The sequence below is a fragment of the Rhododendron vialii genome, chromosome 7a, assembly GCF_030253575.1.
Source record: "Rhododendron vialii isolate Sample 1 chromosome 7a, ASM3025357v1".
In the NCBI taxonomy this organism is placed as follows: Eukaryota; Viridiplantae; Streptophyta; class Magnoliopsida; order Ericales; family Ericaceae; genus Rhododendron; species Rhododendron vialii.
Genome location: NC_080563.1, coordinates 15,071,523 through 15,084,305, shown reverse-complemented (window position 1 = coordinate 15,084,305; position 12,783 = coordinate 15,071,523). Strand labels below are relative to the sequence as shown.

General features: G+C 37.8%; 1 protein-coding gene across 1 annotated transcript; it reads right to left on the bottom strand.

Annotated features, from left to right (window-relative positions):
• Positions 1-600: 600 nt before the first annotated feature.
• Positions 601-11,864, bottom strand: LOC131333692 (probable ADP-ribosylation factor GTPase-activating protein AGD8). Its single transcript, XM_058368359.1, has 7 exons — positions 11,618-11,864; positions 11,353-11,471; positions 4,871-5,303; positions 3,778-4,038; positions 2,358-2,480; positions 1,218-1,319; positions 601-1,105 (listed from the first exon to the last, which is right to left on the bottom strand). Exons 1-7 carry the CDS (start codon positions 11,687-11,689, stop codon positions 998-1,000), a joined length of 1,218 nt encoding a protein of 405 aa, XP_058224342.1. The 5' UTR covers positions 11,690-11,864; the 3' UTR covers positions 601-997.
• Between the last annotated feature and the right edge of the window lie 919 nt (positions 11,865-12,783).

The window sequence follows — 12,783 nt, the reverse complement described above, 5'->3', positions numbered from 1 at the left end:
GGAGAAAACGGGACGGGGCCTGAATGCATTAGGAAAAATACATTTCCCCACCTTACCGGACTCTATATAAAATTCTTTGGAATAATCTTTCTATACCAAATTCTTGACAAGTGAACGGAGTTTCGATGCAGTGTTCACCAACCAAAATAGTAGATAAACATTTACACATTTTGTAGTCCAATCTGAAAAAAACAAACTCAATCCCCAATGATTAAAAGTGTTTGCATTGCTTCTAAGATAACCGTAAAAAAAAAGGTGTACAGAATGAATATCTTTGTTTATCGAAAATGTGCTCAGCGTAATCAAAATGGGTTTCGAAGTGGGTTAACTAAGGTAATATGTACACAAATTTTTGTACACATATACAATCACAACTGTATCCAGATTCCAGAATCGTTTGGCGCACGTAGACTTGACAAAAATAAAGAAAGACACACGTGCATATCGTGTGAGAATCATCTATGTACATAAATTTGCGTACGGAATTGTGCTCTTGTACATGGCTCTCAAGAAAACAAAAAACAACTCTGGCTGGCTTCCAAGGTTTGGTTAGACTCTTCGTCAAACCAAACCAAGTGTCGCATAACATTTACAAAACTATGACAAAAAAGGGTTTAATTCAACTTTTGGTCCAACATGAACATAATCCTAATAAAGGCTACAACAATTTACTGTTATCTTGAAATCCGATGTACTTCCAGTCTTTTAGGGCATCTCATCTGAACATGGTTCACATCAAAATGCAGAAGACTTGCCGAATAAACAAACATCGACGCTCCCTAAAATCCAAATAACAACATACACAACCCATGTTGGGACAATTCGTCTGCTACAAATCATAATAACACAAGCTTATCATAAGCCTCGTGAGCTTTAAAATCTTATTTTTGACACTTCAAAGAATTTCATGGACTCATTTTTTACATCCACGAGATATAATATCGGATGCTATAGTAACAAACACTTCCGGTGATTTCGAAAACAATACACAGCATCATCAGAGAATTCTGTCTTGAAGATCTGTCATTAAAGTGGATGCCAGGGAACTTAGTTTCTTCCCCGTCTCTCCTGCTATATTTTTCAGAGAAGAGATATCCTGGTGTGCCTGCAAAGACAATCATAATAACAAAAGGGCATAATTAGATATCAAAATTTGCTTATTATGATAAATAGGACTGTTTTCACAGCAAGAGATACGAAAATGCTGTGAAGCAAACCTGGAAAGAAAGCCGGTTAATGAGGTCAGATGCAGTGAGATCAAGTGAGGAATCATCTCCACGGTCACCAAAGAGATCTGCACTAGAGATTGCCGTTGAACTCTAAAAAAACAAGAAAAAGGAGAAATGATATATATTAAATTGAATGTGTAACAAATTCGATCAAGAGATCTATCGATTTCAAAGAGTGCTCAGAGCAAATCTCTGGGAGACAGACAAATAGACTTCTAGTTCAATATACTAACATTAGTTAACACTTTGGTTTCTAGGACATGTCAAGCCCGTTTGGGAGGCTCCTAAACGGGCCCATCCACAGGCATGTAGAGTGAATTTCAGAAGCAATGATTCCTTAGAGAGAAGAATGTGGTTGCGACCATAAAACTCTAGTATCTTGAATGAAATTTGACTAACATTGGCTATCCTATCCAATAATTGCTCATCATGAAATTACAACTACAAGAAATTTTCCTTGTTGAAGTTCTAAAACGATAAAGTAAAAGGTGATAGAGAAATAACAAAATGGTTGGGAAGAAACAAAATTGTTGGATGGCTGAATTTACATTGAGGGCTCATTTCCCAACAGCTCAAGCTTTTGAAATAATTAGTAACTTAACATAGTATCAAAGCTTTGGTTTTGGGACGTCATGGGTTCAACCATTCAAGCCTCTCCGTTTGCATTATGCTTCTCCCTCCTCTCCGTTTGCATTATGCTTCTCCCTTTCGCATTTTGGCTCTATGTTTGGATGTTTTCTTTACCATGTCCAAGATAGGAATGCAGGGAAGGTATTGGATAGGATGACATACATTGTTGGGCCCATTCCTAAACTGTTTAAAACTTTTGGGTCTGCTGGAAACTTAACCACAATAACAGTCACAAAAAGAAAGAAATGCCAAGCAAATTCAAAACATGCAAGTCAGTTGTGTGTAAAGATGGAAAGTTATTCCTCGTTCAGATTAAATGCTGAGTGCTAACTCAGTAACCTAGAGAACCCTATATCTCATATACTAAAAAGAAACCGTGGAAGAATCAAAACAGCTCAAGATTTTATAGGATCCAACTTAAGAAAGCCAATAAATGCTACAAAAATACGAAAGCTTCAAGAATGTAAAAAGTGTGCAAGTAATGCCAAGAACACATACTGAGAACTTTTGCAAGGAAAGTTGGGCATCTGCAGCAGCTTTGTTCTGATCCCCAAAATATTGGGCTGATGAAATAGATTTTGCATTAGAGAACTTCTTCCTTGCTTCATCGCTTTCCTCAATCTGACAATTACAACATACAAATAATGAATAGAAACCCATACATCAAAATGCAAACAAACTGCCGAACCAAATTGGGCAAAAATATACGAAGACCAGCAAAATAACACAAAGTGCTCATTATCATATTCCATCTTCGCATAAATACAGAAAGAAGGTTGCCAAAACATAAAGCCAAAGCTTCTCAATAACTTTTTTGGGACTTGTTCTACAACAACCAGCTTATCCGCATTCATTAAAAAGCATCAGAATTACGAACAATGCTCCGAGCTGGTGTTCGTCAGTGGAGTCCTTTTACTAATACTCAGAATGAATCATCACCATCAGGAAATCATCTTAGATAGACGAGAACTAATACATCAAATTCCAGCATTGAAGACATTCACATAAGCATGGGTTAATTAAGAAACAGAACACACACTGGAATCAATATTTGATAAGCTTTTGAACACTCCTTTCAGAGAACCTTTCTCCTTGCAAACTTTGACGCAAAATGACACAAAATATCTAGCTACATTTTTACTGGCAGAGAACAGAGAAATTGCTACACTTTTGCTCCACTGGATTGAACATAGAGACAAAGGTAACAATTACAAGTGATTATGTATTAGACAGTTAAGAAAACTAAAATCTGATTCTCTTTATTGGAGAAATAAGATCTAAGCCGTAGGGAAAAGTGTCCCTTACGGACTATGGAGTAATAATCATTGAATTGTAGAACAGGTGATGTAAACCAGGACTGGACAACATTTGAGATCCATTTAAAGGCTTAACTAATAAATGAGTAGTGGGAATGCATGTATCATCATCAAATGTGTGATAACAACCGGAGGTTCTTCCGCCTTTTGAACACCTCAGTACCAAAAAAAGTAGCTTCTCGTATGTAGGGCCAAAAGGAAAATGTGTTTATCAAAACTGTTCAGGTAGATATTTCATAGAGGGGGTGATAAATGGAAGTATTTGCCCAATGGGATGGGCAAACAAAACTGAGAGATGAACATACTAAAACACCAGGCCGAGACAGGAAAACAACACAAACACGAGAAAGGATCAACCAAATCTAAGACAGGACAAAGGCTCATGCCTTGCATGCTCAAAAACCCCATACTCTCTTGGAATGGAAAGTTCAACCAAGTCAAAGTGCACATCCAAACAAAGAACCTAACTCAGTTTACCAACAAAAAGTGGGAAATGCGTCCCCGAATTGGGACACTATTTTAAAAAAAAAAAAATTTAAGAATGATGAAATTAACATACTTATGCTGCTATTCTAAAAGAAATTCGCAAAAATATAGCTTACTTGAACTTTGGATGAATTGGAGCCTGTTTTCTTGGGGAAACCACTGTCCATCCCAAATTCTGCAAAAAAGCTTGATGCTTTTGGCGGGGCTACATGGTTAATCACATGTGTGCCTCCAGAACTCATTGGAGCAGCTTCCACATTATCTACATACTCAAACCGTGATGTAAATGCTGAGCTGGCAGTTGGGGCAATATTAGTTGACGTAGAAACTTGCACAGGTTTTTCTTCAGGCTTCTGGTCATAGAGACTTTCACTCGGCTGCATTGGATCGAAGCGTTTGGTTTAGAAGTCAACTGAAAATAATTTATGCAAAATGAAGCAGCAAACACTGAACTACGAGGAATTGACATTATTAAAAGTAACAGTAAACTTTACAGAATCAGTTTTTGTTGGGCCCGGAGTGCCCCCATGGATTTGGTTACACAATGTCACTCCCTCCGACCGTTCTAAAAACAGATTTGCGGGTGCGATGTCGAATACTATAAAAGACTTAATTGAAACTCTTCCTACCAGCAATTGGTTTTAGGAGAGATGGTGGAAAGCGGTCCGACAAGTGGTATCAGAGCCCAGAGCTAGAAAGTCATGGGTTCGAGGCGCGGGAGCGTCATCGTGAGGGAGGGATTGTTGGGCCTGGAGTGCCCCCATGGATTTGGTTACACAATGTCACTCTTTGCGACCGCTCTAAAAACAGACTTGTGGGTGCAATGTCGGATGCCATAAAAGACTTAATTGAAACCCCACCAATTGGTTTTAGGAGAGATGGTGGAAAGCGGTCCGACAGTTTTGGTGAAAGTTTCTTACAGAAAACTGCTTTTGGAGATGAAAATATTCTTTCCTCATATATAATTCATTGTTTAGCAGAACTGATTTTCGAGAATTCGATTTGTAATATCTTGTTCTATGCCTTCTCAAAAAGTGGAATCTTTTCTTCGAATTCCAGAAAATTAGTTCTGAAAATTTTGTGAAAATTATAACTAAAAATCAACGACAAGTCACGTCAATTTACTTTTATAGCAAAGGGCCACACCCATTCGCCTTGAGTTCATAAAATTGATAGTGAAAATTGCAACCAAACAGAGCAAGGATTCACCTTAGTAGTAAGCTTCCGAGCACCAAGCCCCCCAATCTTTCCAGGTTTCTTTGCACCAAGAGGCTTCTTAACAGGATGACTAACCACAGTATGAGAAGCTTTAGGAGAAGCAGAGACATCAGGAAATTCTTGCTTTCCTGTGAAAACTTCTTTTGGAGATTCACTGATCTTGACATCAGGAAGTCCATTAGAGGCTTTTGCGGACTGAGAAGCGATGGGTGAAGACGGCAAACCTGCCTCCTCTGCAGAGCTTTTAGCAACTTCTTTTGCAAGAATTTGTCTATATAAATCAGCGGCCCTTGAGGTATACTTAGCCTCAATCTTGCCTCCATCAGTCCATCCGTGCTGCTTGAAGAAAACTTGAGCACGGTTGTTTCCCCCAAAGCTCATTATCTTCAACTGCTCCGGTGTCCACGAGTCTAAATTTGTAGACCTAAATTGATAAACCAAGTATTACTTCTATAATATGAAAAGCTTGCTATTAGAAAACCAAGAAAAGTAATTACAATCCATGTTTGCAAATATCAACCATCAAATTGGCATGTGGAACCGTGGAGGGCGCGCATCAATCTACTTAATTAAACGCAGAGACACACATCACACAAAGTTTTGATGTAATCTCAATCCTAGTTTCCTTCAGCAAGACAAGTCTTGGCATCGTATGCTTCATCTCTTTCAAAAATGTTGTGACAGTAATGACTTGGCGACAGAAGAAAAAGAATACTGCAGCCACAATCAAAGCTCAAAAGGAGATGGTGAAGGCAATCAGCCAGAGATATTCCACAAACTCTGATTACCAGAAACACAAAAGATAATCAAGCTAAAGCTGAATGAAAGCACGCAATCATGAAAATCTGGTCAAGTAGATCATCTAGTTGTACTTGCAGTAACTCTCCGATCTACTTAAAAGATACTATTGATTATCCAATGATTTATAATCAAAGGAAATAAGAGTTTAAAAGATGAATTTAGTCAACCATACATTGCTGTATGTCTGATATTCTTCTACAATTGTTAGAATCCATCTACTTCAACTCATTATATACAACTAAGTTTATCTCACCAAAATAGCAATAGAAAGTTCGTGGGTAAACGTTATAAGCCCTGAACATCTTCTAGAAGTTGTATTCTGACAGTTGTGAGGATTTAACCAGGGAAACAAAGTGTTAAGAACCTGATTAACATCCTATAAAATAGTTTAGTCCCCCATCAATAATGATTTATGCATGATCATTAAATGTAATTGCCTGTTTGCAAAATTCTAAAAAGCACCGGCCTTTTTACATTTCCTTCCCCGTTCCAGTTTCTCAAATAAGTACTTAAAAATAAGGACCTATTTTCAAACTTAGAAATAATGGCTTACGAAAATAATTTTTCAATTTTTTTGCAGGGTTTGATAGACCTCATCAAAATCTATCAATCAAAGATCCATATTGCATATTTTTTGATTTCAGTAAGTCTATTATTTTTAAGCTTGAAAATTGTAAATAAATACTTATTTTTTAAGGGGCAAAACTGGAACGCCGCCTAAGGCTCAAAACCTGATTTTTAAGAAGCCACGATTTTGGTGCTTTTACAGATTCTAAGAAGCTGTTATTAGTGGAAAGACAAAAATATTCTTTGCCATTCTAATAATTACCCTTACGTCAAGGGCAAAATAGACTAAACCAAACCAAACCGAGCCTTATGTCCCAATCACTTGGGGTCGGCAACATGAATTCTTTTCCTCCACAGCAAAAAAAATTATTTTACAGCAAACACTACTCTTAAGCTTTTGTAACATTTAATCCGGTAATCCAAAGCTGCAGCAAACACTCTTCATAGCTTCTCTATAATCTAAAAATCTAGAATCTGAAGGAGAGTGAACAATCTCAAATCTAAAATCTAGGAAAAAGCTATTGCAAACACGCCCTAAGTTATTTTTGTAATTAGAATCTGTATATTCTTGAATCTAAACTAAAACAAACTGAAAAAAAAAAAAGGTTCGGCAGACGACAATTTAGGGATCTCACAAACGATAAATTGTGAACTGAACTGCATATGGTTGGATTCATCACCTAGTTCTGTTCCAAAACTGATTCACCTAAAGATTTGAAATTTCATTGTTTTGCCTGCATTTTTAATCGAATGTAAACTGTATCATTAAGTGAACGGTTTGGGCAATCACAATAGAAGAATTCAAGCAGTCTACCCTAATTGATTGGGACACCAGGCTTGACCTTGTTACATGCACAATGCCACAATCCAAGACATGTGTAGCATAACCTAGGTCAAGCTAGATGGATCCTTACCAAAAGCACAATTTAATCTTTCGGAATTTGTTCGGAACTGAAAACAGAACTAACTTGGTAATTGCTAGACCAACCATGCAGATAAGAAACACTATGGTCACATGAATCCGAGGGTTGGAATTACAAAGCCGAATTGGATCGCATGGCATGATAAGAAAGAAGAAGTTTAGATTCAATGTTTACATGAGACAGAAAAGTAGCACACATATGAGAGCAAAATCAAAGAAAAGTGACCACTCTCAAGATTTGGCCATGCCTAATGAGCACAAATAACAATAATGGCACAGATTAGTGCAGTATCCATTCCAATGCACATTTAAGATAATGCAGCAAATTTGAGAACAAGTCCTTGCTGAATTGCGCTGATTTGAGTTCGTGAAATATGATACCATGCTTTGGATGGTGACTCAATAATCCTTTGTTTGATGTGATTACTTGCTCGGCTTAGACATAAGGATGTCTGTGTTGTTGAAGTACTTGGACCTGTGAAGGCGCAAAAGGTAAGGCAGCCTACTGAGGGAGTAGTGGTACTTGTACTAGTGAGCTGCAGCCTATTTGGGCTGCAGCAGACAATAGGCGTCCACAAAGGAGAAGGGGCATCAGAGCCCGCTGTTGTGAAAGAGGTTCAACCACAGAAATTTGGCCATGTCTAATGACCACAAATAACAATAATGACGCAGAATAGTGGCAATATTCATTCCCATAGCCCATTTAAGATAATATAACAAATATTGAGGACAACTCCTTCGAGTTGCATTGAGTTGAGTTGATGGTCCATAGCTCAAGAACACTGTGATAACTGATAACATGAAAACAAATTACAATTTCCGATGACTGATTTATTTTTTTATCTCCTTAATCAAGTTTCCTCATGTAAAGGTGTACCAAAAGGTCGGGGTATCTCATATTCACTGGCAATCTTGTCACCAAAGAAGTCCTCCTGAGAATAACAATCTAGCTCCAATAGTTGACTTCAATTTATCCCAAGAGCCCAGACTAACAAACAGAAAATATTAAAAATTCATAGTTTGAAAAAAACCTGATCTGCCCTTCCGTAAGGCACTGAAAAAAGAAAACTAAGGCCAGCTCCACGCATTTTCCAAACAAGAAGTCTCTTTGTTAACTAGAAAACAGCTAAACTTACCCATTGGCTACCCAACAACCATTAAAAGATCCTATGCAATTCTGCCATAATATCCTTGTGCGTAAAATGTAAGAACGTAAGACATCGTGACACTACAAAAGGCTACTTTATTACTCCATGCAGCTGGAAAGAGATACATATACTCGATAGCCAGAGTTTTGTAACCTCCAACTACGAACTGCCCTCTTGGTGCAATATCTTAATCCACCCATACCTAGACAATATGAGACACTCAACCACATTATGTCCCACCCAAAACAATATCAGATGCCAGAATGAGTCCTACAAATAGAAATCCCACGCCATTTGTAACGCCCAAAGCTCACCTACTGATGCAAGCGTGAATTCACGAAAGATATACTAGTAATTATTTAAAATAGTGCTTGATTAGGAAATTTTGTGATCTCGTATTTTTAGTCTAGAATTATTTTATTTCCATACTTAGGTTGATCTAATTTTCCTTTTCCTTTTACTATTTAGTATCTTGGTTAATAAGGCAGTAGTTTCTTAATTTGAATTTACCTTTTTAGTATTACCAGGATTGCTTATAAGTAAGGTTGCAAGCCTTACGGCTATTCAGTTTTAGATGATTAATGAAATTATAAAGAGTGTTCTCTTTTATGCCAACTTTAGGGTATTCTGTGTGAATCAACCAATTGTTGTTGCCTTTATTTCTGGGTATTCTCAGACTAAACAGGTTTAAGGAAGAGTTGTCGTGATCTTGTCACCCAATCTCCTTTTTCAACACGCTTCCCAGCATCAGTTGGTATCAAGGTGCACAACTAAGGGAGCGAATTCAACAGATCGAGGATACGCATGAAGCGTTGGTTGAGAGGGTCACCCTGATTGTTGACAATCAACCTCATTACTACCCACTGAATTTGTGCTCCTTCATGAAGGAGGGTTCAGTTCGGTGGCCTTTCACATCCAAAGTTATTCCAAATCCAGTTGTGGATTGGAGTAAACCGCCAATTTATGATGAAGAACCATTCGTAGATGAAAGGTATGAGATAATTCCTAAGAAAAAAAAGGATCCAAGTTCCTCGTTGAAAAATACAAATTTGGTGCCATTGCTACGAGTAATTGGTAGCTTATAAAATCTGTCTTCAGAATAAATCATGTTGAAGATGATCAAAATTTTCAGTATATGGATCCATTTTGGGAGCCTATTGAAGATCTTGCAAGTAAGATTCATTGGATTCCACACCTTATGCATGTTTGGAAGGAAATTGCTCCTCTCAATTTTGAAGATTATTTGAAATTTAGATTTGAGAAGATCAACTTAAAGTATAAGATCGATGCAGACAAGTTTCGACAAGCAAAATTATTTGAAGCAATGGAAACTCAAGGACGAGTTTTCTCAAGCCGGATAGAATGATGCAAGCGTGAATTCATGAAAGATATAGTAATTATTTAAAATAGTGCTTGATTAGGAAATTTTGTGATCTCGTATTTTTAGTCTAGAATTATTTTATTTCCATACTTAGGTTGATCTAATTTTGCTTTTACTATTTAGTACCTTGGTTAATAAGGCAGCAGTTTCTTAATTTGAATTTACCTTTTTAGTATTACTAGGATTGCTTATAAGTATGGTTGTAAGCCTTATGGCTATTCAGTTTTTGATGATTAATGAAATTATAAAGAGTGTTCTCTTTTATGTCAAATTTTTGGATATTCTGTTTGGATAAACCAATTGTTGTTGCCTTTATTCCTGGGTATTCTCAGACTAAACAGATTTAAGGAAGAGTTGTCGTCCGATCTCCTTTTTCAACACGCTTCCCTGCATCACCTACTAAGTAAGAAAAAAAAAGTCGCCCAGAGCTATATGGCAAATAAAAAATATTTAACTTCCAAGTATCTAAACAAATTTTTTAGGGAGCCAAGGGGGGGAGGGAGTGGTTAAGAACATTAGGAGCCACCAATGCATATTGGCAGCACAACACGTGATTTCCCCACATATAGGGAATATTCTAGCCCATTCTACACACCCAAACTTATGACTTACTAAAGAACACCTTCTTTCACAATTAAAATTCAACCAACAGCTGCACGATGCTTTCAAATCACAAATGATTGGAATGAAAACCCTAAAATTCTGTGAAGAACTTATCACTGCTTATTTTTGGGGAGCAAAAGAATCAAACCAATGTTAGATGATCCCAACCAAATCATTCATCCCTTTAGTCCATCCAAATCTATCATGCTCCTTAAGTCCTTAAAGATAATCTGTAGAAACGGTCCCAATCATATCAAACTTTGCATAACACCCTCTTGCACGTGGAGACGAAAACATAGAAGCATAATTCAAACAGAGAAGAAGGACCCAAACGAAGAAGAAATAGGAGAGAAACGGGTACAAGCCTCTCCCATAAACTAATGCTTTGATACCATGTGAAATCACCAATTGTCCAATTGCTAGGAAATGGGACCAACAACTAACATCAATCCAACTAATTTGCAGTCCATTCTGACAACAAAGCTTCAACTTTCAATCTTGTAGACTCCAAACCCCAAGCAACCCTCGCAATTCAATCATGATCTAATATCCAAGTAATTGCCCAAATGGATCTTTTTGGTTGCTATGAAGAAAAATATAGCAAAAAAAATTCCCGTATAACTCTGTCAGGTACCTTTAGCAATAACAGTAAGTGTGTACAAAATCAAAGGACGTATCAAAATTAACACACAAATATTCATGTCTATAATCAAAATGTTCTTAGTTCAATCTATTACCAATCTTTCTTTTGATCCGCGCGTATTCCATTTTCAGTTTTCCTCAATGTAATCAGTTGAATCGTTTTCCATGTTGAAATGAATTGCGATTCGTAAGGAGTTGGTTAATGATGCTGGAACATGTAATCATTTTGAGCGCTTATTTATCTCCTATGGGCACTTATGGATTGATCGCAAGTCGAAATATAGTTGGAGCCCGGAAGAAATACTAGCTGAATAAGAAACCCCAACCATTGCATCACAAATTAGCTAATTTGGACAGAAAACTCTAAATATGTTGGAACAGAGGAAAAAAAAAGGCTAAGGCCCCTAACCTAACAAAGCTGATGTGAACGCCGAGACTGCGATGAACAGCCGAGCAGTCGATGCACAGGAAGATCCCGTACGTGACGGACGCCCAATTTGGATTCTTCGCATTGCAATCGAAACACATCTGACCGAAAACAAATCAAAATACAAACTGAATCTCGTCAACAAAATCCAGATCTGTATCAGATCTAAACATCAGCAATCAATATCAATTCAAAACACCCCTAGATTTCCGATGAATTTGAGAAACTAAAACGCCCGATGTCGTACCTTGTTCTCTGACTTGGATTTCAGCTTTCTGAAGACCGCGTTCTTGTCGGTGAATATATCGGCAGTCGTCATTGTATTCAGAGAGAGAGAAAGAGAGGAGGAGGAGGAGGAGGAGGAGGGTTTTCGAAGCAGACGGGCCTCCTCAGGGGACGAACAGCAACGCAGAGATGAGAGAGAGAAAAATGTAGCACTCCGTCCGTCCCGAAAAGTTATTCTATGCGACTATGCCCTTAGGCACTGTCACGTGCTGTCAATACCTCTTTTCCACCACACATCGAGGCAATGTATGTACTATGTAGGGCCCGTTTCAAAACCGAAATAAGAACTTATTTTTTGTCTAATAAGAAGCCTTGTTCCGGAAAATAAAAAGGTTGGTACTTATTTTGGAAGAATTTATATAGGTACCGACCGGCCGGGGATGGAAATCGTACTGACGGCCGCGCCGGGCCGTCTTCGGCCACCGGACGGCCGATCCGAGCCGTCCAAAAATTCTAAAAAAAAAATCGAGGGGGCCAACGTGAGAATTAACGGCATTTGAGGTGTGTAGGGTGCTTGATCCGAGCACCTCTTTTCGTGTGAAATCATATACACGAAAAGGGGTGCTCGGATCAAGCACCCTACACACCTCAGATGCCGTTAATTCCCGCTATGGCCCCCTCGGTTTTTTTTTAAGAATTTTTGGACGGCTCGGATCGGCCGTCCGGTGGCCGGAGACGGCCTGGCGCAGCCGTCAGTACGATTTCCCTCCGCTGACGCCCATTCTCATAGCAACAGTTTTATTTTTTGTATAAGGCAATTTCAAGCTCAAAAATCATGTGTTTACGCAAATAATTTTCTTATCACTATGGATCTTGTTTGATAGATCTCATTGAGATCTTTAATACGGTACAAAAAATTTTGAATTTTTTTTTCATTTATATTATTTTTGAGTTTGAAAATATGAAAGGAACTTTTTATTTGGGTTTTGTGGAATGACCCTTTTTATTTTTGAATGAAAAGTTTCAAAATAAGTACTTATTTTTTAAGAAAATTTTCGGAATGGAGCCGTAGTGAAGAAAGAGAATGAGACACAACATGCAAGGCGCCCTGAGAGCATTGAATAATTACACCTCTGTTCCAAAATGTTGATCCTAAGACCTATTTAGGAGTGATAAAAAAAAAAAAAA